Source organism: Pteronotus mesoamericanus, unplaced genomic scaffold, assembly GCF_021234165.1.
Source record: "Pteronotus mesoamericanus isolate MK-2021 breed Mesoamerican mustached bat unplaced genomic scaffold, CSHL_Meso_final contig_78, whole genome shotgun sequence".
Taxonomy (NCBI): Eukaryota; Metazoa; Chordata; class Mammalia; order Chiroptera; family Mormoopidae; genus Pteronotus; species Pteronotus mesoamericanus.
Genome location: NW_026555258.1, coordinates 28,659,017 through 28,682,487, shown reverse-complemented (window position 1 = coordinate 28,682,487; position 23,471 = coordinate 28,659,017). Strand labels below are relative to the sequence as shown.

Genomic DNA, 23,471 nt, shown 5'->3' with positions numbered 1-23,471 from the left:
CTGGGCTTTTTTCTTTTACTTTTAAAAATGTAGTTATAATTGACATATGACATCATATTGGTTTCAGGTGTACAACACAATGATTCAGTATTGGTATATATTACAAGACAATCACCACAATAAGACTAATTAACATCTGTCACCACACATAGGTACAATTTTTTCTAACCATCCATTTTTTTTTAAAGACTTTATTTATTTATTTTTAGAGAGAGTGGGAAGGAGAAAGAAGGAGAGGGAGAGAAACATCATTGTGGGAGAGAAACATCGATGGGTTGTTTCTCAGACTGCAACCCAGGCACATGCCCTGATTGGGAATCAAACCAGGGACCCTTTGGTTTGCAGGACGGCACTCAGTCCACTGAGTTACAGTAGCCAGGGCTTTAACCATCCATGTTTTATGACCAATTCCTGGCAGTCTTTAAAAATTCAAAAAAAAATTTTCACATCGCCATACAATATTGTATTAGTTTCAGGTGTACAACATAGTGATTAGATATATATATATATAACTTCCAAAACCATCACTCCGCCAAGTCCCTGCAGCCGTGTTGCTTGAATTGAGCTCCTGCTTCAGGGGGTCAGGTTTTCAGTGATGCAATTGTTAAGCCCCAGTGTCATGTGACAGAGCAGAGTACTCAGAGTTGGGAAGCAGCGCTGTTTGCAGCAGAGGACTCTAGACTTGGGGGGGAAAAAAGTCCCCGAAACTTTCTCCCTCTCTGCGGCCTGGAAAAACTCGAGCTTATCATGAGATTGTTGCACTTGGACTCCCGCGGGAGAGGAATGCTCCATGTGCTAAAAGTATCCACTGCTGACTGATTCCCCAAGAGGATCTGCCCTTTCTCGTCTCTCCGGAGTTAAGTGGATGCTGCTCTGAAGCCGAGCCAACTCCTCGCTTCAGATTGCCTTTGCACCAGGCAGTGGGGGAAACGGGCGACGCACAGAGAAGGCTGAGAGCGGCTCGTCACACTGACTGGCGCAAGGAGCTGTGTACGCGATCAGATAGGATCGATGGGTAGTTAACATTTCCTGGGTATGCCATGGGCAAAACCCTGCGTGGACGATCTCATGTAATCCTCTGAGAGGTTTGGTTATTAGCCCCATTCTAAATATGGGAAACTAAGACAGAGAGAGATGAGGTAACCTGCCCAGGACGCAACACGGTGGCGCTGGGATTCCAGACTCCACAGCCCTGACTCAGTAGCTGTGCTGGTAACCGCCGCCCCCGGTGCACACATGTGGGATGGGTCTGGAAGGGAATGGGGCGGGGGATTATCAGCAACTTTGTTTTTTCAGTTCGATTGCCTTTGAAGTTGTTATTTTTTCTATAAATACTAATCTTAAAAAAAGAAAGAAACCACCAAGACGAAGAATTTAACTATAAATATTGCTTGTTAGTGAGGCTTTGGGGGAAAAGGAAGAATATTTTTTAAAGTGTTTCAGGAAAAAGATCAAAAATTTTTCAGGAAAGAAGATGGTAGAGATAATCCCTACCTTGTAAAGACGTTGGGTCCCAGGGGTTGACTTTGAAGTCCACCATTAGGGATCTGTGACACATTATAATAACAGAAACAGCAATGGAAAACAACAGCTCTCTTGCAAATCCTGAAATTAATAATAATAATAGCAACAAATATTATTCTCTTTTGAGGTCTTGTTACATGTTAGGTGCTGTACTAAGTGTTTTATGGGGATTATCTCATAAAATTTCTGCAAGGATCCTATGAGACTGATCCTTACAGGCTGGGGTCAACACCAGTCTAAGGTAAGGAAATGGATGCCCAGAATTACACAGCTAGTGAATGACACACGAAATTCAGGCAGACCTGCCTTTCTCAGCCCATAATGTGTCAAGAGTCCTGAGAACATGGGCCTTGAACTGTAGGAAGAAATGATGGAGGAGAAAGCCTAGAACTGTAGAATATCAGAGGCTAGAAGGACATTTAGGGACCATCTAACCCTCCCTCCCCCACTCCTGCGTGTACATACACAGAGCACATAAAGAAACCCTGATTTTAGGGGTCCCCTCTTAGACACGTGTCATTTACTCAGTGTTTCATCTATCCCATCACATCCTCCTACCAGTCCTATGAGGTCAATATTATCATTATCATTTTAGTGATGAAAAATCAAAGCAACAACAAAACCCCTGAAGCCCACAGAGGGGAAAGGACTTGTTCAAGGTCACGCAGTGAGTCAGCGCAGAGCCAAGATGAGAACCTGGGATTCCTGTCTCACCACATGGCTTCCCACCAGACTCAGCAAAAGAGTGAAATGCTGCCTACTCAGGCCCCAAATTGTAACCTGTGCACTGCAGGGCACTCTTGGCCGTGAAGGAGGCGGCCAAGTTCTGTCCACAGGGCCATGGTTCTCCCCTGTAACACAAACCGGCAGATTCACAAGCCCGGGACAGAAGTAAACAGTTGAAATGGAAAGAAATAAATCTCTGCTCTAAAAATAGGCACATATCCTTAGAAACACTGCGGGCTGTTCACAGAGCCAAGGATGGACCTTGGGGGGGCAGTGAGGGTGAGTGAAGCCAGGTGTTAGTGTGTCCCCACCCCACCTCTATCCTCTGGCCTCAAGACCATTTCCCCCACCCCCCTCCCCAGCCTCCTCAGAATGTCCTCCTTTCCCCTCCATCCCCTCCTCTCTGCTGCTGCTTGCTGAGGGGCCTCTCAGACCCGGAGCCCTTCATCCAAATTAGAACGAGGATTAACCTCCTGCCCCTGCCTTGCAAAGCCTTCCTGACACCCTCTGCCAAGCCCCCGGCACAGCACCTGCCACAGAGGATACTGGGCCGTTTCCTTTTTGATTTTGACATTTAAAAAAAAGATTTTATTTATTTATTTTTAGAGAGGGGAAGGGAGGGAGAAAGAGAGGGAGAGAAACATCAGTGTGCAAGAGAAACATCCATCGGTTGCCTCTCGTATGCACTCTAACCTGGGACCCACAACTCAGGCATGTGCCCCAACCAGGAAATGAACCAGTGACTTTTCGCTTTGCTGGCCAACACCCAATCCACTGAGCCACACCACTCAGGGCTGATTTTGACATTTTTAATAAATATTCTATACATATAGGAGAGTACAAAATATACCTATATTTCCATCATCCAAATTTAAGAACTAGAAACATTTTACCTTATTTGATTCAAATCACCCTTAAAAAGAAAAAAATCACTATAAAGTATGGACCCAGCCTTCCCCTTCCCCCTGCCATTTCTCCCCCATCTCTTCCACTCTAGTGAACGCTTTCGACTTGAATGGCAGCAAACCAAGCCCCCACAACGTCAAGCAGGTAATACACAGGAAGAAAGGAAGATGGACCAGTTTTCTTGCAATGCATGTCCATCTTGGGTCGTCTTTTATTTTTCCACTCTTGAAAGAAATAAGGACACAAGAAAGTTTTCACTTAAGCTTTCAGGGAGAAACATAACAACAAAGCCAGAGACAAATGGTAACTCTTTCTTAGCCTCTATGTCAGATACAATAGGGAGTAGTGGGCACTGAGGCAAATGGGAGAGTTTGTGTTTGACTAAAGGGCATTTGCTACTCAGTTCCACCAATTGCTGACAATGTGAACATGCAGGTCCACTATTGCCATGTCTAATTTTCAAGAGATACTGGAAATATGAATTTTTGTGTCCAAGTTGCCTGTTTTAAAATCTTGGCAGCTCATTCAAACATATAGACCAAACAAACCATGTTTTGGCATTTGATTAGACTGTAGGCCTTCCAGTTTACAACTCTGGTTCTCTGTTCCATATGACAGGTTTTGGTTTATATATATATATTTGGTGTATACACACACACATACATACATACATACATACATAATACATATTTCACATATGTATATACGTAAAATAGTTGAATATATTAAAATCACTTAGCTGAGTATCTGGTACATGGTCGGTGCTTAATAAGTGTTTGTTGAGCCTGAATATATGATTTGATCACCAGAATCTAGGCTCCTTGAGATCTGGAGCCACACCGCACCACCACGCATATAGGTACAGTTGTGCAAGTTGTGCACTGATAACTCCAGGGGACACTGTTCCCATGAACCAGAGAGCAAACGCTGGCCTTGCAGTTGTGTAGTGCACAACCAGATGCAGCTGCCCTGAGAGAGTGTCTCCATAATGCAGCGTGTGTTCAGTTGAATGGAAACGAACAATTATGCCCTATGGTGATAAAACTGATTGGCAGTAAGTTGCTTCTATATGGAATCCAAATCTTTATTCTGAGGTTTCAAACTAAAAGGGCATTCGACCTTCATTTACAAAATGGGAATGCAAAGTCAGAGAATACCAGTGCCCTGTTTTCGGTCTCACAGCCCTGGAATGAGAACCCAGTTGTCAATTAGGATGCAGTTTGACTACAAATAATAGTGACTCAAAATGACATGGCTTAAGCAGTGGCTTATTTATCCCTCAAGTAAAAGTCCAAAGGTAGACAGTCTAGAGCTGGTATGGAGTTCAGTTCCCCAAACTTCCCAGGGTCCCAGATTCCATCCAGCTCACTTTCTCATCACCCCTAGGATATTGTCCTCATCTTCATGGTCCAAAGTGGTATCCCTGACTGCTTCACTCTAAGCACTGCAACAGAGGAACAGGGCAAAAAGAAAGGAAAACAGAAAAGCCATTGTTCAAGGGCCTGTTTTAAGGGAGGTTCCTGGACATTGCCACTGGCCACTTCTCATATCATTGAGCAGAACTTAGTTTCTTGCATGGTTCAACCTAGCTGCAAGGGAGCCTGGGAAACGTAGGCTTTAATCTAAGTGATCATGTGCTCAGCTAAAAGAATGGAGTGCTGTTACTACTGAAGAAGGGGAAACATGCTATCAGGGACAATTTGGGTTTGCTAGTTTCATGGCATGATGTTCTGCTCTGCCAAAAGATCAGAGTGGGAGTGAGAGGAGTTGGTAGGGGTTTCAACAAATCCAGGCCCCCAAAGAAAACATTACAAGGATCTTACTCTCTAACTTGGCATTTCCCAAAACCCCCATCAGTGAACTCTGATCTCCCATCCTGGACACCCCCACCCTAGTACCTTTCATAATGCGTCCCCTCTTCCAAACCTGCTTGGGGCAGCAGTTGGATGGCCCAGTAAAGAGCTTGAGGCAGCAGGTGTGATGTGGACCTGAAGGGTGTCCAAGTAATACTATCCTCTCCCTAGCGGGAGCATCAGTGTTGTGTGATTCTGGATGATTCAGGTCACATTTTCCTAGCGTCAAGCTGGGGATTTAGAGAAGACAAAGATGCATCCTGGCTGGCCTTTTGGGGGCACCCAGTCTCCTCAGGAAGAGAGATGTTGCATAAATGTGCTCTGAGACAATTTAGGATGAGCATTATATAAGACCTGGCAAAATGCCTAGGGGAATTTGGAAAGAATTGCCAGATCAATGTGGGGAGCACTGCAAAGGCTGAAAAGAGTGCCCAAGGGGAGGGCTTTGAAAGGTGAAGGCAGGGGAGGAGAAGAATGGAATTCCAGACGGAGGGCACAGCCTGCGCCCAGGCGTGGCAGTGTGAGAGTCCGAGGCGTGGCTGTGGAATGCAGAGTAGCCTTCAGGGGCTGGAACATGGCACACTTGAAGCCAGGAACAAATCAGGAGGCTGAAGTAGGTTGGAGTCAAAGCATAAAGAGCTCTTCATGCCTGGATGATGAATTTGGTCATGATCCTGTTGGTCAGTGGAGGTCACAAATGTGCTGAGCATTTGTGAGTGTGTTGGGGAATGACACGATCAGATGCTCATGCTGGTGAGGTCTGGCTGCCTGGTGGGAGAGGACAGAAGTAGCGGCGGAGAGGTCCAAGGAAGGGAGACCAGCCAGGAGCTTCCTCTGACAGTCCCAGGAAGGCAGGGTGGATTGAATAGGGGTGGTGCCCATGGGATGGAGACCATTTCAAATCCCTGCGTCACTGGACTCACCCAAATGTCTTCCCTTAACGAACCATGCCCCCTCATCCTGCCGTGCCTTTGTCTGCGTTGTGCTTTCTATTCCCCTGTAACACCACTTTCCGCTCTCTTCATCTGACTGGTTCTTATCTGGTCCTCTGAGACACACACTGCTCAGGTACCACCTCCTCCAAGAAGGGAGGGAGGGGACAGAGTAAGCTGCCCATACGTAGGCATGTCTCCCCTCTCACCTTGAGTCCCTATGGAGCAGGATCACACATGCATTGTCTCAGGATGCCAAGTGCTGGCACAGGAGGGAATGTGCAGGGAAGGAGGGTTAGGAGAAAGCCAGGAAGGGAAGGTTTGGCCCTACCTTGTGCCAAGAATGCCAGAGAGAGACAAAGTGTGTTGTTAGGACCAGTAGATCCCACCATCGATCATTACTGGGCTTGGGCCACAAGGATGCCATTGGAAGTCAGGGTCCATGCCCTGCAAAGTTGACTGTGAGAAGTAGCAGCAAGGTCGTGAGGGTTGGACCAAAAGCCCGGACCTTTCTAGATAAAATAACAAGATGCCCAGATTGTGTCTATTGGGGTGGGGGGTATGTTTGGAGGGGCAGGGGCTTTCAGAGGTTTGTACCTTGCTTGCTCCCCCTGTGACTGAGGCATGAGTGGTGTGGCCTCTCTGCCCCTCCACACTGTCAGGTTCAGTGCCACCATATGTGTGACAAGAAATCTCCGTGGAAGCCTCACTGAATGATTTCTAGGGGGATCTGGGAGCTGCTGCTCAGCAATACAGAGACTGAGCTCTCTTCACCTGGACGAGGCCCTGAGGGACCAAAGGGCTACATTTCACACAAGGGCAAACTGGAAAATAAAAGTCCTCAAAACCATTTGAAAAATAATTTCTTGAGGAAGTACTTTGTGATGTTTGGCCTGGCTGAAGTGGCAGAGGGACAGGGCATCAGGCAGGCGTCCGGGACATGCTGCACTTGATTGGAAGGTGGCGGGGGAAGGAGTCCATGGGAATTCTGAGAAGGTAAGCCTCTCGGCTTCCCCTTGCCCCCATGGAGCTCCATGCCTCTGGGCCTCGGTTTCTTTATCTGTAAAACGAGACTCGTTCGATAAGGAGGGCGGCTCTGGCGTTCTAACACTTGGAGAGGAAACCTGGTTGTGTGGTGCCACATCTGGTTTCCAGGATCAGTTCCTAGAGGAAGGCAGTCAGGTGGGATGGAAAGTTTTCTATGGCTTGGAAGTCAAGAGCCCTGGGCACTCAGTCCAGTGTGTGACCTCAAGCAAGGCCCTTCCCTTCCTTGGCTCTTGGCCACTATGGCGCATCCTCTCCTAAGGACTTGCGTCTGGTTCAGCCACGGGACAGAAATCCAGGACTCCCGCAGCCCAGACCCAGAGGGCATGTTTTACATTCCCTTGTTGTTAGACATAGCCAATATATTTGGGAAAAGTGATAAATGGCTTATATTTTCACTGTGAAGAATCATGTTAGGGGATATTCTATGGATGAGTAGCCCCTAGTCTGAAACATGCATATGGATCCTTGGGCATGCTGTTTATATACAGCGTCATTTCTATATAATCTTGGGCTTCCTGGCTGTGTGGCTAACGAGCTGTGTGATTTGGGGCAAGTGGCTTCAGTTTTCTATGCCTCAGTTTCCCCAGATGAAACTAAAAGAATCGGACCAGAAGCTCTCTAAGGGCTTTGAAGCTCTGAACTGCCAGGATTCTATGCTTCTTTTAATAAATTGTGTGTGTGCACACACGCACACATGTGTTGCCTGTGTGTGCACATATTGTTCACGCGTGCACATCTGAACGAGCCTGCAATGGTTCCAGCTGGAATGGCTTCTCACGCAGCCTTGGCTATCTATAGCAATGGTGCCTGTGCAGATACTTGATATTTGGCCTTACTGGCACCTGTTTGCAGGGTGTTAGAGCTCCTAACAGAACAGTTGAGGATTCGTCAAAGTTTCCACTGTCCTTTGGACAACTGGACTCCAGAGTGTGTGTGGGAAAATTAGGCTAAGATGTTAACCTGTCAAGCTGCACGTCCGTGTTTTAATTTAACAACATTTAAAAGGAAGTCGTTAAAAAAACACGAGTAGGGCACAATAGGAAATCTGCTCTTTCGGTTATTTCCAAGAACATAGTAAACTTTTTATGTGTTTTTAACATTTAAAACCCTTCTAAATGAAATGCCCATGTCTATGTCCCTTTCTTCCTCTAGTTCAAAGCCTGATATGGGCAAGGTACCCCCTGAATATTTGTGGAGTAAGTGAATGAATATCTTGATTTTCTCTCCATAGAATTTTAGTCTGATGGGAACCTTAGATTAGATGGGGCCAGATGGACTGAGCCTGGCCTGCAGATGTGTTTTATTTAGGCTGAATATTGTTTTTAAAATACTTGGCTCATGTGTCAATATTTAAAAATCAAGAGACTTCGCATAAAGATGAGTAGATCAATAGCATCGCCCACATTCTCACTTGGCGGTAATTGGCCGGAGCCCCGAAAGCCCCAGTGCCCTGCAGTCCCCACCACTGCCCAGTAGCCAACAGAGATTATTTCAGGCTAAGATCAGAGCGCACCTAGAAATTCCTCCTCCTGAAAACCAACACTAACTTCCCACTTGGGAGATGGTAAGATCATCCAGGCACTCACCGCTGCCTCCTCATGAGTTAATTTCCGATTGTAAGTAAGAACAGGAGGACATGTGCAGAGTCTTACATACCAGAGCTTTTTCCCAAAGCAAATCTGACCCATAACCAGCCTGCCTTTGGACTGAAGAGGTACGTGTGACGTGTGCACATAAAACAGATTTGCCTGATGCACACCTGACGAATGACCTGAAGGAGCCAGACTGATGCTTCCCTTTGAACTAACTATAAAGAAAGCAAGTGCCCAGCAAATTTACTCTGTGCACTTTTTAAGATTAGGAGACTGAGACTGAAATTCCTCAGACTAGATGTGTCCATTTACCCGCAGGCACTGTGGAAATATACAACCTCTACACGCAACGGCGGCGGCTAGTTATAGACTATTCTTTGCTATTGAGTAAAGTAGACCCCCCTTTAGGATCTTGATTGACCATAAAGTCTAAAACAATACCTTATTTTTCCACATGTGCTGTCATTTGGACTTTACTCTCAATTTACTCTGCTTGCCCCATTACCTCTCATCTCCTGGTTATTCCAAATTAGAGAGCTCTCTGTGGGGTCCTGGCCCTACCTGGTAGCACACTGCCTGGGCCCACAATACTCATTCCATGGATGCTTGTTCAATGAGGATGAACAGAGGAATAAGATACATTTCTGTGCATTCATGTTCCCCAAATACTCTTCTGGTCAGCGCTCCCGTAGTTGTGCGAACACTTTCCTCACCCATTGGATACCTGGGTCTGAGAGTCAGTTTAGGTCCTAATAGTCACGAGAGATTCAAGGCAGTATTTTCTCACCCATTTAACTCCTCAACAACTAATTCACATAATAAGGCACATCACGTCATAAAACAGGACACCATGGTAAACTTGAACAGCTCTTGCTGGGCCACCGTCAGCATCCCTGTTGGCCGCTGGCACACAGAGAGCCTCCTGTCCACAGCAGCCCAGAATCATTCAGGTTTTTTTATTGCACTAGCCATTTTCTAGATAGCATATGCCATTTTATTAACTTTTTGAGCTATAATTCACATATCATAAAATTCACCGATTTAAAGTGTACAGCTCAATGTTTTTTATTCACAATGTTTTATATTCACAGTTATACAACCATCACCACAATGAATTTTAGAACATTTTCATCACCTCAAAAAAAAAAACCAAACCCCACACCCATTAGCTGTGACTCCCCATTTCCCCTCAATCTCCTCTGCTCTAGAAAAACACTAAGTACTTCTGTCTGTATAGATTTGACCATTCTGGACATTTCATATAAATGGAATCAGACACTACAGTCCTTTGTGTCTGGCTTCTTTCACTTAGCATGGTGTTTTCAAGGATTCAGCTATGTTGTAACATGTACCAGAACTTCATTTCTTTTTATTGCCAAATAGCATTCTGTTGTATGGAGACCATAATTTATTTATCCATTCATCATTTGATGGACATTTGAGTGGATTCCACTTTTTGGCTATTAGGAATAATGCTACCATGAACTGGAGAAGTTTTAGTGTAGACACATGCTTTGATTTCTCCTGGATATACACCTAAAAGTATATCCAAGGAATGGCTGCGTCAGACGATAACTGTACATTTAAGCTTTTGAGAAACTGCCAGACTGTTTTCCAAAGGGGTTGTACCATTTTACATTCCCATTTGTAGTGCACGAAGGTTCCATTTACCCCACATTCTTGCTAACATTTGTTGTCTTTCTTGATGGGTATGAAGAAGTATCACCTTCTGTGTTGATGTTCGTTGTCCTGATGGCTAATGATGTTGACCATCTTTTCCTGTGTGAACTGGCCATTTTATGTCATCTATCCAGATCCTTTGCCCATTTTTAAATTGGGATATATGTCTTATATTTTGAGTTGTAAGAGATCTTTACGTATTCTGGATACCAGCACTTTTTCAGATATATGATTTGCAAAAATTTTCTCCCAATCTGTGTGTTGTCTTGTCACTTTCTTGACAGTGTCCTTTAAAGCACAACATTTTTAATTTTGATGATGTCCAATGTATCTATTTTTCTTCTGTTGCTTATTATTTTAGCAACATGTCTAAGGAACCATTGCTTAATCCAAGGTCGCAGAGATTTATGCTTGTGTTTTCTTCTAAAAGTTTTACAGTCTTAGCTCTTATATTTAGGTCTTTGATACATTTGGAGTTAATTTTTGTTATACCATGTGAGATCACGTGTTATTTTTGAAAATAAATTAAAATGAGAAATAATCAGGAGTTTAAAAAATATGCAGTTATCTTTGATTTTAATTGAAAATCATGTGATGGTTCATAAAATATATTTAATGGAAGAAGATTAACTTCTAATGAGGCTGATATTCTCAATATTTACTTTAAGAATTTTATAAGCTCAGAACTGTTAGAAATGGCCTTTGACATTTTTGTTTTTTTAAATCAACGGCTCTCAGTAAAGATTTAAATAAATTAAACCATATTTTAATATGCCATGTAATATTTTTAAAAATATTAAAAACATGTTTACTCCCCTCTTAGAATGATATCAGCTTGAGTTTAACACAGTAGCTCTCAGTCCAGGGTGATTCTACTCCCCAGGGGACATCTGGCACTATTTAGAGACTTTTTTTTTTTGGTCACACCGTTGGTCGGCGGGGGTTGTGCTGGCCTCCACTGAGCAGAGATGCTGCTAAACAGTCTACAGTGCATAGAACAGCCACCAATGCAAGGAATCATCCAGCCTCAAAAACCAATTGTGCCAAGGTTGGAAACCCTGCTTAATTAAATCAGTGGCCTCTGTCAGATATATTTGAAAAGAGATGTGAATTTGCAAATCCTTTTTCCTTCATTTACAACCTCCTGGTTTTCTCCCATCACAATACAGAGTCTTTCAGAGGCCGAAACGTGCCCCAGAACCTTAACTTTCATCACAGCCCCTCAGAGACAAAAATCTATTGGGTTTTTCCTTGTGAGGGTCATTGGGAAAACTGCCATCTTTGTTGCTTAATTTATTATTTACTTGTATGTGTTCATTTTTTGACTTTTGAGACATATTTGGAGAATTCTTCCCCCGTTCAACATACATATTTAGATAACCGATCTCCTGTTAAAATGTTTTCATCCGATTCTAGAACAATAGTAGTTGTGAGTGCTTGGCACTAATTTAATTTTCTCAACAACCCAGAGAGTGACTAATATTCACATTTTACAGCCGTAGAAACTAAGGCACAATGAGATGAGGCAACTCTCCCTGGATCATATGAGCCATCACTACCACAGGTCAGGACCCAAGCCCGAGGGGGACCAGCAGCGAGGGGCGGGTGTGTCACAAAGCCTTGGTTCCTCGTTATGGGCAACCGAGAGAGACAGTTAGCGCCCTGCCATGGGGGAGAAGGACAGCCCCTCTTACCTTGGCCCCGCCCACCGACGCCTGGCTCTCCTGCGACCATCACCCACCCCGCCTCTCACAGTGGACAGCGTCTGAGGCCGGCTGCTTCAGGAAAACTGGGATGCCTGTGACATCGCTCACGTTCTTGGCATTCACCCGCAAACCAGCCAAGGCCAATTTTCTACCTACCGGCCATCTTCTCAGAACACGCGCCACTTCCCAAATGCCTCTCCTGACTGTGGCTTAAATCTACTTGCATGTACGCCAGTGCTCCTTCCGGGGCCCCTTGTACACGCTGTGCACCCAGCGAGGCCGGAGCCCCTGCAGCTCTCCTAGAGTCCCGGTCACACGCCGTCCCCTGAGCTCACAGCCGCTGCTCTTACTGGAACAGCACGGCGGTGCTAAGCAGTGGCAAAACATCTTGTAAAAAAAAAAAATGCTGCAGCTTAACAGGAGTATTTCCCTCCCAGGCTTTATCCCTCTTTGTGCACGCAGCTATCTCCATATACCTGACACCATTTCCCTCTCAGAGAGGCTTTCAGGGAAGGGGCTGGGGGGTGGGCGGGTGACTGAAGATAGCACGGGATGGAAGTCCCGGTTAGCCCGTTCGCAGTGTGGCAGGAAGGGAGGTGAGATTCTGCTCACATCTGCCTTCCAGGTATCCTCCACCACCTCTTCAAATGAAAGGGGGAGAAATGAAAGGGAGAGCAAGCAATGACGAGAACTGAAGGTGGCTCACCTCCCTGAAATCTAAAGAAGAACCCTGGCTTTTGTTCTAGACCTGTCCCTGAAACAAATTGGGCAAATTTTTCCTCGTTCTGGGCCTCAGTTTCCCCTGGAAGGAAGGGTGCATGCACGAGACAGTTTCTAAGCATCTTTGCAAATATAAACTTTCAATCTCTAAGGTACTGGGGGTTGAGTTAAGGAAAGCCCATGGGATTCAAATCCACCCTAATTAGGAATCTGCTTTAGTAGGAAGCCCACACCTAGAAGCCTGCCCATGTTTGAAGGAGACACCACAATGATTGGTTGGTGCTATCTTTCTTCAGAGATCCATCTCCAGGGGCGACGTTCAAAATATTTAACAGCCCGTATGGCATGAGCACAGACTGTCATGAGGGTAGAAGGCAGCTGGTCGGGCCTTCCCGGGCTGCAGCCTGAAGGCTGGCCTTGCCCACCTCCCCCACCTCCCCCACCTCACCGTTCTGCTGAGCTTTTAACCCACTTTTTGGGGGAGTCTGCCTCTTCCTGCCTGATTCTGCCTCCAGGGCTCTAACTCAGACCGCTTGGCTTTTTTCTCTCCCTGATCACTTTATACACAACAGCTATAAATATCCTCCTGCATCAAAACACCAACTTAATCTTATTTGTCACTCAGCAGATGCTTTTAGAGTGTCCCTCTGTGCTCAGCCCCGTGTTGGCTGACCACTCGCCCCCTCGTCTTCAAAAAACACTAGAGGCTGAGAAACACCAGGAGATCAAAAGGCCTAGCCTAGCTCTGCCGCCCCCCCGCCGCCCCCCCCCCCCCCAGTCTGCTGTGTGACCTCAGACAAGTTCCTGCTCCTACCAGATGTCAGATTCCTCACATGTAAATGAGTGACTTCAGCCTAGTTGTTCAACGATGAGTTTCTGGATATATGCATGTCTTCAGCAGCTGACCGCTTTCTCTCTCTCTCTCTTTCTCTCTCTCTCCCTCTCTCTCTCTCTGTCACGGGGGCCACCACCTCCACTGTAGAATGCACTGCTGCCCGCAGGCCTGAGGCAGAAGGATCAGACCACCAAGGCGCCCACGGGCCCCTTTAAAAGGGAGGAGCTCTTGGATCACTTGGAAAAGCAAGCAAAGGAGTTTAAGGACCGAGAAGATCTGGTCCCCTACACAGGGGAAAAGCGAGGTACTGAATAACGTTGCTCTTATGAATATGTCACTCCCCCTGCATCGCTGAGTGCCAGCTGTATGCCAGGCTCTGTGCTGGGCCTGATGTGACTGGGCTTCCTTGCCCGTATCCCTGCCTGGCCCCCAAACATAAACCCAACTCCAGAAGCATCAAAGATGTAGGTTTAGGGAAGTTTGGGGGTAATCCAGACCAGCAAAACTCCTCCTTTAATCCCCTTTAACTGGGGTATCCTGCTTATTTTTCATACAAACCTAGGCAGGTTAGAAAGTGAGGGAAGTAACTATTAATCATGATATTGGGACAGGAAACCTAAGCAAGGCCCATCCTGTGCAAACCAAGAACAAGAGATACCTTATCTCTCCCCTCAGCATCCCTGATCTTTCCCAAAGGATCCTCTCTCTGGCAATTGCATTATTCCTTCCTTCATCTGTTCCTTCACAGACTCTGCCCCAGCCTAAGGCAAGCCTTCTAGAAGTGTCTGGAGAGCAGAGAGGCAGTCCCTGACTGCTCAGCCCTTCCAGGACTTCCCGCTGCACTCCCAACCATTCTACTGCCCTCTTCTGCCACGCTTGTCCTGCCTGGCACCTGCCCTGCCTGCTTCCCCACAGGTCCCCTGAGCTCTTTTCCACCTCAGGACCTGCGCACGGCTCCCCTCTGCCTGGGGTGCTGGGCTGTCTTCCTCCCCTGTAAGTGGCACAGTGGTCGGAAACCCAGCCTGGAGCAGGATGTGTTTTGGTTGTAATGCTGGCACGCCACTCACTAGCTGTGTGAGCTTGAGTGCTCTGTTAAACCCTCTGTGCCTCCATTTCCCTGTCCATAAAATGGGGGTGATGAAAATAATATTGCCAGTTATGAGAACTGAGTTCAGATGCACATGAGGCGCTTGGGACAGCACCTGGCCCATAGCGAATGCTATGCAAGTGTTAGCTATTAGGGTCCTTTCAGTCTCAGCTGCCCTGTCTCCTCTTTTCAGGGCAGCCTTTTCTGTCTCCTTGGTTTAGGATGTGCAGTCCCTTCAGCTCCCCCTGGCACTTCTTCACCTCAGGAGCCTGTGGGCTCCCTTTGTAGCAATTCCCATTTTGTCGTTATCTCTTCACTTATCATTTGCCTCTCCCACTGGCCTGGAAGCCCCACGAGGCCAGACACTCAGGCTGTTTTTGCTCACACAACACCCTCAGCACCTGGCGCAGGGCCTGGTATACAGTCGGGCCCAGGAAAGAACTGGTGAATGGATGAATGAGTTCAAATTAAATAAATATATAATGAATCGTGGGCTAATTCCTTAGAATAGAAGCGCCACGAGGACCAGGACCACATCTGCCTTGTTCATGACATCCACACTTAATAAATCCTAGCACATAGGAGACACCCAATATATATTTGTTTAATTAATTTGTTAATTGTGTGATTAATTGTTTATTTTCAGTCTCTTCCATTCTCCCTACCCTCAAGAGTCTGAGTCTGTGGCTTTTATCCCTGTATCCCTGTTGAATGAGCACAATACGCTGCACAGAGTATCTGCTTGATAAGTAATCAAATGAAAAAGCCAGCAGGAGCAGACTGGTCAGGAGGACGCTGAGCCATCCCAAACCCTGGTGTTGGAGCTCTGACCAGATTTTACTGAAAACCTGGCAGGTCAGGGAAGCCCGGGGCCATCGGGATGGAGAACTCCAGAAGGACTGTGTGACCCGAGGCGCCCTGACAGGGTGGCAGGGCAAGGGCCCGGGATGACCGGGGCCGGGTCGGTAAGGGCTAGGCGTGTCCGCTAAGTTTGTGGGCACGAGATGTTTTTAAGCAAGCCACTTATGCCAGGAGGAGTAGTTTTTGCGCAGCAGATAAAGATAATAGAATCTCTGGATTTCATGAGGCCTTCAAACACCCAGCATCCCAGCTGCCCATTTGGCAAATGGGGAGGCCGGGGCTGTGAGAGAGTCAGCGGCCGACCTAGGTAGACAGCTGGCACGTCATTGCTGGCATCCACTTCCTCAGGCACCCACCCCGCTCCCAGGGAGGAACTGGAGATGAGGTGGGGGTGGGGAAAGGAATCTGGGCCGTACACACCCAATCCTGCCCCTGCAGAGAATGCCAGCCTGGCCTAGTGCCTGCTACAGTGCTCTGGGCTCCCAGAGCCTAACTGCCTTCATGAAAAAACAGAACAAACCAGCTCGACTCAAGAAGGGTCGCTAGAATGTATTCTATTGCTACGTAATGACAAGCCTAAAGTGTTCATCATTGTCATTGTCATCCCCACCACCAGTGCCATCACCGTAAAGTATTTCCTGGTGATTGTTGGAGTCTGCAGGTTGAATAAGTGGGGGTCTCAACAGAAAGTGTGGGGAAGACCTTCTAGGTCTAACAGCCAGATGCAGGGCCGCTTAGTCCAGCCTGTGCTGAGCATGCGCCCAGTGCTGGGCCTGGAGCTGCGTTAGGCTTGGGGGGAAACAGCGCTCCAGCACACAAGACCCTGCAGAATGTGGTCGGAGCCACGCACTGCTGCAAAATCCTGAGGAACTGGAACTTCATCCACTCTCATTCAAGCGGGAGATCAGAATAAAATATCCATGCAGTATATTTTCATTAGAATTAGACTTGGCTACATGTACTTGGGGGGGGAAAGTAAAATAAGAGGGATAATTAAGGTGGAAGTTTCATTTTCTTTCACTTAGAAGAGTTGCAGGGTTAGGCAGTCCAGAGCTGGTAAGGCATCTTGCCTGGTATTAGGAATCAAGACCCTTTCCAACTTTTTTTTTAATCTGCCATTCCTGCAATATGTTCTTGTCCTCATGGTCCTTCTGGTTGCTAAAGTTCCTGTCATCACATCACCATTCCAATTCATAAGATGAAGGAAGGGAAGAAGTCCAAGTCCTTCTTGTGGTATCTTGGAGGCACCACCCTCAGTGGAGGCACCAGCTGCAGGGATAGGTCTTAAATATTTATTGAATGTCCATTCTTGTCATCGTACCAACCATTTTCACAGTTGATTTTCATTTTAGCCACTTTGTTTTCTTTGTGTGTTTTGTCCTTTTCCAGGTCCACCTCTGGCGGAGGTTGTGATACATTTTCTCTTAGATGATTTTGTTGTGTTTTCTGCTTACATGGGCATTGATCTTTGCTGTAAATAATTTAAACAATAAAACAAAGTAATTCAAAGTCATTTCCTCCACTGACAGAGGTACACTGATCCCATTTTAGTGAATATCCTTCTGGACATTTCTCCCTGCACTCCCTACCGCTTCCCACCTCTACTGTCACCGCCCTGGTCCAAGCCACCACCGTCTGTCACCTGGACTGTGGCAGGAGCCTCCTGGCCGTCTCCCGGCTTCCCTCCTCGCCCCTCTCTGGGCTGCTCTCAGTCAATAGTGAAAGGGAGCAGGGTTTTGTTGTTGTTGTTGTTGTTTTTTCAATTGAGGTAAAATTCACGTAACATAAAATTAACCACTTTAAAGTGAACAATTCAGCGGCATTTAGTACATCCACAATGTCGTGCCACCATTCTCTCTATCCAGATCCAAAACATTTCCTTCACTCCAAAGTGAAACCCTGTACCCAATAAGCAGTTACTGCCATGCTCCCCTGCCCACCACGGATCTGTTTCTATAGGTTTACCTATCCTGGGTATTGCCTGTAAATTAAATCATATGATATCTGGGTAGTTCCTGTAAATTAAAATGATGGGTGACTGTGTGTCTGGCTTTTTTCACTTAGCGTATGGTTTTTGAGACTCATTCCCTTTTATGACTAAATGATATTCTATCGTTTGCTTATCCCTGCACCCACTGATGACCTTCTTGGTTGTCCCCACTTTTTAGCTATTGCGATTAGTGCTGCTGTGAACATTTATGTACAAGTGTTTGTCTGAATGTCTGTTTTCAGTTCTTTTTGCTGGATCATATGGCAATACTGCGCTTGCTGGTCCTCGGGGCTCATTTCCTCCTCATTCCTTCCCAGCTTATAGGCCGTCACGTCCATGAGGCCTTCCCTGGCCACCCGACCTGAAAGAACACGCCCACCTCACTCAGCCCCCGGCCTAGAACTTCCCAGTCATTCACCCTGCTTTGTTTTTCTCCACACCACCATCTAATCACTTTTCGTACTCGTTGACCATCTGTCTCCTTTCACTAAATTGTAAATTGCTCATTGCTACTGCCCTAGCCCCTAAAAAGGGGCCTGGCATGTAGGAAACAATAAATGTCAATTGCACAAATATATAGGAGTCATTTTTCATACAAGGAATTAAATTATTCATGCTATTTTTTAAAAGAATGTTATTTATTTATTTTTAGAGAGAGGGGAAGGGAGGAAGAAAGAGCAGGAGAGAAACATTGATATACAACAGAAACACTAATCCGTTGCCTCCCTCATGCCCCTAACGAGGGACCTGGCCCTCAACCCAGGCATGTGCTCTGACTGGGAACTGAACCAGCAGCCCTCAGGATTGCAGGCCAGTGCTCAAGCCACTGATCCACACCAGCCAGGGCTCATGCTGTTCCGTACACTTGTTTTTGTCATATTTTGTCTTGGCATTTTCCTTCTTAGTAAGTGGAGGTCTCCATTACCCTTAAAAAGAACTGCTGGACCTCCATTGCGTGGGTGCCCCAGAATTTCTTCAGCAGTTCCTACAGGGGGACGCAGCAGTGACTGTTCTTGTATGTGCTGCTTTGCTCCCTTGTTCAGTTATGAATTTGACACTTTAAAAATATCATGTCCCATGAGGCAAGGAGACATTTCTTGCTCCCCATTCCACTTTGAATAATCTGAGTACATTTTATTTATTTTGTTTACAGATGTTTCTAAATTTTTCTCTCCCATCAGAACCTTTGGTTATGATATCCTAGACCCTAGCATGATAACATATTTATCTTTTTCCTACTTACAGGTCATTTAAATTAATGATCAATGTTTTCCATAATGAACAGTCTAGTTTGACCAAGAAATAAGGGTATTCTTTTCAAATGTAAGAAGTGCTTTGTTGGATGTCTTCAATTCCCATTCCTTAGGATGTTTGGCACTGGGTTCCCAGAGGGACTCGGCATCAAGGGATCACAGGGCTCTGGGATGGTCACCCAGGGCCATTGCCAGAGTCTGTCCCAGTGCCGCCACACTCCCTGAAACGGGCACTCATGTATTTGCAGGCAAGGTCTGGGTCCCCAAGCAGAAGCCGATGGATCCTGTGCTGGAAAGTGTGACATTGGAGCCGGAGTTGGAGGAGGCGCTGGCGAACGCCTCAGATGCCGAACTCTGTGACATCGCAGGTAAGAAGCGCTCCAGAAGCTCCCCCGCGTCCTCCAGAAGGAGCTGACCCACAGCTGCAGGGAGCCTTGCATGGTTTATTTCAACATGAACACCCTCTCTCTGTCTAGCAAGAACTAGAGAAGTCCAAGAATACTAGAACAGAAGTCCATTATCAAAAATCAAAACAAGGAATACAGAGATAAAACTACCCCAAACCATTACACCACGGAGCTATCTGTTGTTGCCATGTACCCCATCCCAGAGGACTGCGGGAGCGTCGGGGGGCTGGGGGAGTGGAGCTGCAGGGGTCCTGTACCCCTGCTGCATGAAGTCCTGCCCACACCACAGGGGCCGAGAGAATGGGGGCACAGATAGAGGTCTGGGGGCATCTCGAGTTTGGGAGGTTCCCAGTGGCTGGAGCAAAGCCATCTGATTTTGCCACTTTGCACAGACAGTCCAGAACTGCACCCCCCCAATCTCATGTCTGCACAACACCCTCTATCTCCATGTGTATTTCCATACAAACATCACAAACAACTCCTACAACCCCAGGAAGTGGCCCGGTCTTCAGAGCCCTTCACCCCCTCATCATCTCTCCTTATTACAGTCCACGGTCCAGTCCCTGCCCCACATGCCTGCGCTCCGCGCCCTCCAGGAGTCAGGTCTGGCCACCGCGCGCACTCTGCACGCCCCGCCTCGTGCTGTGCCCCCGGCCGGTGGGCTGGATGGTCTTTTCATTCCACAGACTTGGGGGCTATTAGCCATCACCCCGATGATGACAGGAGGGTGGAGAGGGTGGGGGGAGACTCGAGGCAAATGGGAAGGGGAGAGGAAAGATGGGCTTGACTCTGTCCAGCTGTGACAGTGAGGTTGGGGAGAAGTCAAGTCAAGTTCCAGATTGCCAGCTTCAGAAACTAAGTAGGTGGCAGTGTCATCGACGAAGGGTGTGTGTTCGTCTGCTGTAGCTGCCATGACAAAAATACCATGGGCTGGGTGGCTTAGACAATAAACACTTACTTTCTCCTACTTCTGAAGTTAGAAGCCCAAGATCAAGGTATCAGCAAGTTTGGTTTCTTCTTGTTGGCTTGCAGATGGCCACACCTGTGTCCCTCTGTGCGTGTGTCCCCTGGCGTCCTTTTGTGTGTTCTTATCTCTTCTTATGAAGACACCAGTCAGGTTAGATTAGGGCCCACCCTAAAAGCCTCACTGTAACTTAATCACATCTTTAAAGACCTTATCTCTGACTACAGTAGTAAATTCTGAGGTACTGGGTGTTGGGACTTTAATGCATGGATTTTGGAGGGATGCCGTTCAGCCCGTGACAGTGGGAGAGAAGCAGGCTCGGGGGAAATGCCAAGTTCAGTTTGAAGTGTCTGTGAGCCACCCAGGTGGTAACAGCTGTGTGTGAAAGTCTTGAGTTCCGCGACGGATCCACGCTGGAGCCCTTGTAGCATCATTAATATAAAGATATGGCATCGTTAGCCTTGTCAAGCTCCAGGCAGAGGGCATGATGGGAGTGCAGGCCTGGGGCTCTGTAGACAAGTGTCCCGGCCAGGGTAGAAGCCTTTGAGAGGTGAGGAGTTGAAATGGGGCAACTCCAGCCACAGTGGGGGCCAGTAAGCCACAAACGGGCTGGGCACTAAAGGCCAAATCAGAATGGGCAGAACCTACTCAAGAGCTAGGGAGACAGAATGAGGGTTCAGGGCTGGCCTGAGACCCAGGTACAGGCCAGGTGAGGCCACCAATGCCAGGGGGCTTGGCCTCTTGCCTCATCACATCCTCTGGCTTCTCGTGGGTGTGGTGCAAGAGTCCTGAGGACATTTGTTACAGGGGCTGGAGAGCGGAAAATGGGACGGCTGTCATCTGTAGTGGGACCATGCGGGGGAGGGGCGGTGAGAAGACCCAAATATGCAGGAGGGGTGACCTCTGGGTGCTGGTGGTCAAAGCCAGATTGCAGGGACCCACGGAGCGAATGCGGAGAGCCAGTGTGTAGACTTTGAATCCAAACAACCCTTTCCTGAGGAGGCAGAACATTTGGCAAAGGCCCAGGGGCAGATGCCTGAAGGGTGTCAGGGACGAGAGAGGAAGGTTTTCATTTTCCCTGTGAATCACCGAAGCAGCATCTCACCCCAAAGGAAATAGAACACTTAATTCAGAAAATGTAACTGGTTTGCTTTGAAGTTCAAATTTTGTGTTGTCAAAACCACACAAATCATATTAGATCCCACGTCATGCGCATGTATTTTGACCGAACCATTTCCCTGATAGGGGGTGGGGGCGGGGTGTCCCCTTGACTTCCGGTTAATCCAGCAGCAGGGAGATGGGTGAGTGACACTGCAGCGCAGCACCTCCACACTGACTCACCCCAGAGCTGTTTTTATCCTGGTCCCTTCCCTCCGATCGCCAACCCCCCAGCCCCCACCACCCGTGACATCGCTCCCCTCATTAGTCAGCTCAGAAGGATTATCAGATGACTCCGCGTCAGAGCCACCAGTTCCTGTGCCAAAGTAGAGCTGCAATATTGGGCTAAGTTTCTGTGTTGATTTCTTGAAACGATTTCTCTTTAATTTTGCTGGCATGGCTAATTATTATTATCTGTTCATGATACCATATCCTTCTGAGGTCTGGAAAGGAGGAGGGAGCTGTAAGTCGACACCAGTATTCACTGGCTCAACTTGGACGCCTGTCATCATGTATCAGCCATTTGAAAAGTGGCAGTGTCTCTGGGGAAGGAGGGACTGAGCACTTGTTGACCACCAACTATGTCGCACATGCTGTGGGAGCTGCTTCCAATACCTTGCTTTTTATTTAGCGACTGCAGCAATGCTCTGAAGTATGTTTCTTTGTCCAATTTTACGGATGGAAGAAGTAGGCACGGTGAGGTTACGTGCCTTGCCTGTGCGGTTTGACCCCAGGCAGCTTCGCTCTATGGCCCAGTCACAGCGTCACCATCCAGTGCAACCTGGATAAAGCCCTTCAGGGCTGGGAAGCACAGTGGACACAGATGATGGGAGAGCGCGGTGCCAAGTCTCACGGAGTCGGCAGGGGGCAGATGGGGCCACAGTAGGAAAGGCTTTGGATGCCTCACTAGGGCACTGACACCTGGGACTAGGGGAGGGTTGGGAGAGGCCGATGAAAGCCGGGGGGTGGGCAGAGAGGCAGTGGTGTTTAGAGGATGGGGGACACTGGAGGCAGGCCCCAGGTGAGGCCAATGGCCAGGCGGAACCCTGCTTGTGAGATGTGGCTCCACCGAGAGATCGGCTGTTCCTAATCCTGCTGGAATTTCAAAGATGCTGCAAGAGATGGAGGCAGGAGGGACAGGACATCTTGTCAGAGTGCTGGGTGTGGCGAGCCCCCCAGCGGCAGGGGAGAAGGGAGGGGGTGGTTTGGCCTTTCCCAAGGAGGGAGTGGATGGAGCCCAGTGTGGGCGAGTCATTAGAGATAGAAAAGTAGGGAGAGGAAGGAGGGCCTCATCTCGAGCTTTCACAGTTCAGCTCCTGGGCAGAGCACTTCCGTGAAGTGCACTCTGCGGGCTCACCCATTCACTCAGCAGCCACTGTCCTGGCCTCCCTTCTGTTGCCAGGCTCTGGACGAGCCCTGGCAAGAGAACCCTAAGAAAGCAGCCTGGCTCCTGCCCTCGTACAGCCATGTAAGCCAACACTGAGACCAATGTAAAATGACAAGTGAGGGTGAGTGTCAGAAAGGAGAAAAGGACAGGGTGGGCGCCTGGCTGGGTGGTGGAGCCAGGGTGCTGAAGGAAGGGCAGGGTGCAGTGGGGGAGCGCGGGGCAGGAGGCAGGCCCCTCAAACCGCTCGCTTCGCAGGTTTGATATTTGGGGATGAGGGAACATGTAGGAGAACACCCGGCAGAGGTGTCATGCTGACTCAGGTGCGACACGGGTAAGACAAGGCCTGCGACCTCTCATTTCTTCATTTGGTTTCCTGTTTGTGCATCACCCATGCATTCACTCCTTCACTCCTGGAGCCGGTGTACATTATTGAACTCCTACTGTATAAATGAATTGGATCCAGCCCCTGTCCTTGGCGAGCCCAGGATGTGATGGGAGGACAGAACAGGAGCATGTCAATTTTAACATGAAATGTGTCACTGCAGGGTCACGAACAGACAGGCCTCCGACAGGACAAAATTCTTGGCGCGTGGCCTTGGGTCGTAGCTTGGAGGCCGCTGGGAGCCATCCACCAGCGTTCGCCATTATCAATGCCTCTCCTCCCCAGTTAGGGATGCGATCCTGGCTTGCCTTTAGGGACTCTTCAGGTGGAGTAGGACCCAAGAAGGAATGGGGGGTCAGGAGACTCACCCGTCAGAAGGGCCAACCCTCAGGCAACCCCCGAGGGCAGGTGGCAGCCCCTGGCTCCTTTGACCAGCAGAGGCAGCTTTAGGCAGCCCACCT

At 47.8% G+C, this 23,471-nt stretch overlaps 1 protein-coding gene across 1 annotated transcript in view; it reads left to right on the top strand.

The window, feature by feature from the left end:
* TMOD1 (tropomodulin 1) overlaps positions 1–23,471 on the top strand; it is a 76,389-nt gene that overhangs the window by 19,907 nt on the left and 33,011 nt on the right. Inside the window, exons 3-4 of the mRNA XM_054584633.1 lie at positions 13,669–13,825; positions 18,961–19,080. Coding sequence (XP_054440608.1) covers positions 13,669–13,825; positions 18,961–19,080 — 277 coding nt within the window. The remainder of the gene's footprint in view (positions 1–13,668; positions 13,826–18,960; positions 19,081–23,471) is intronic.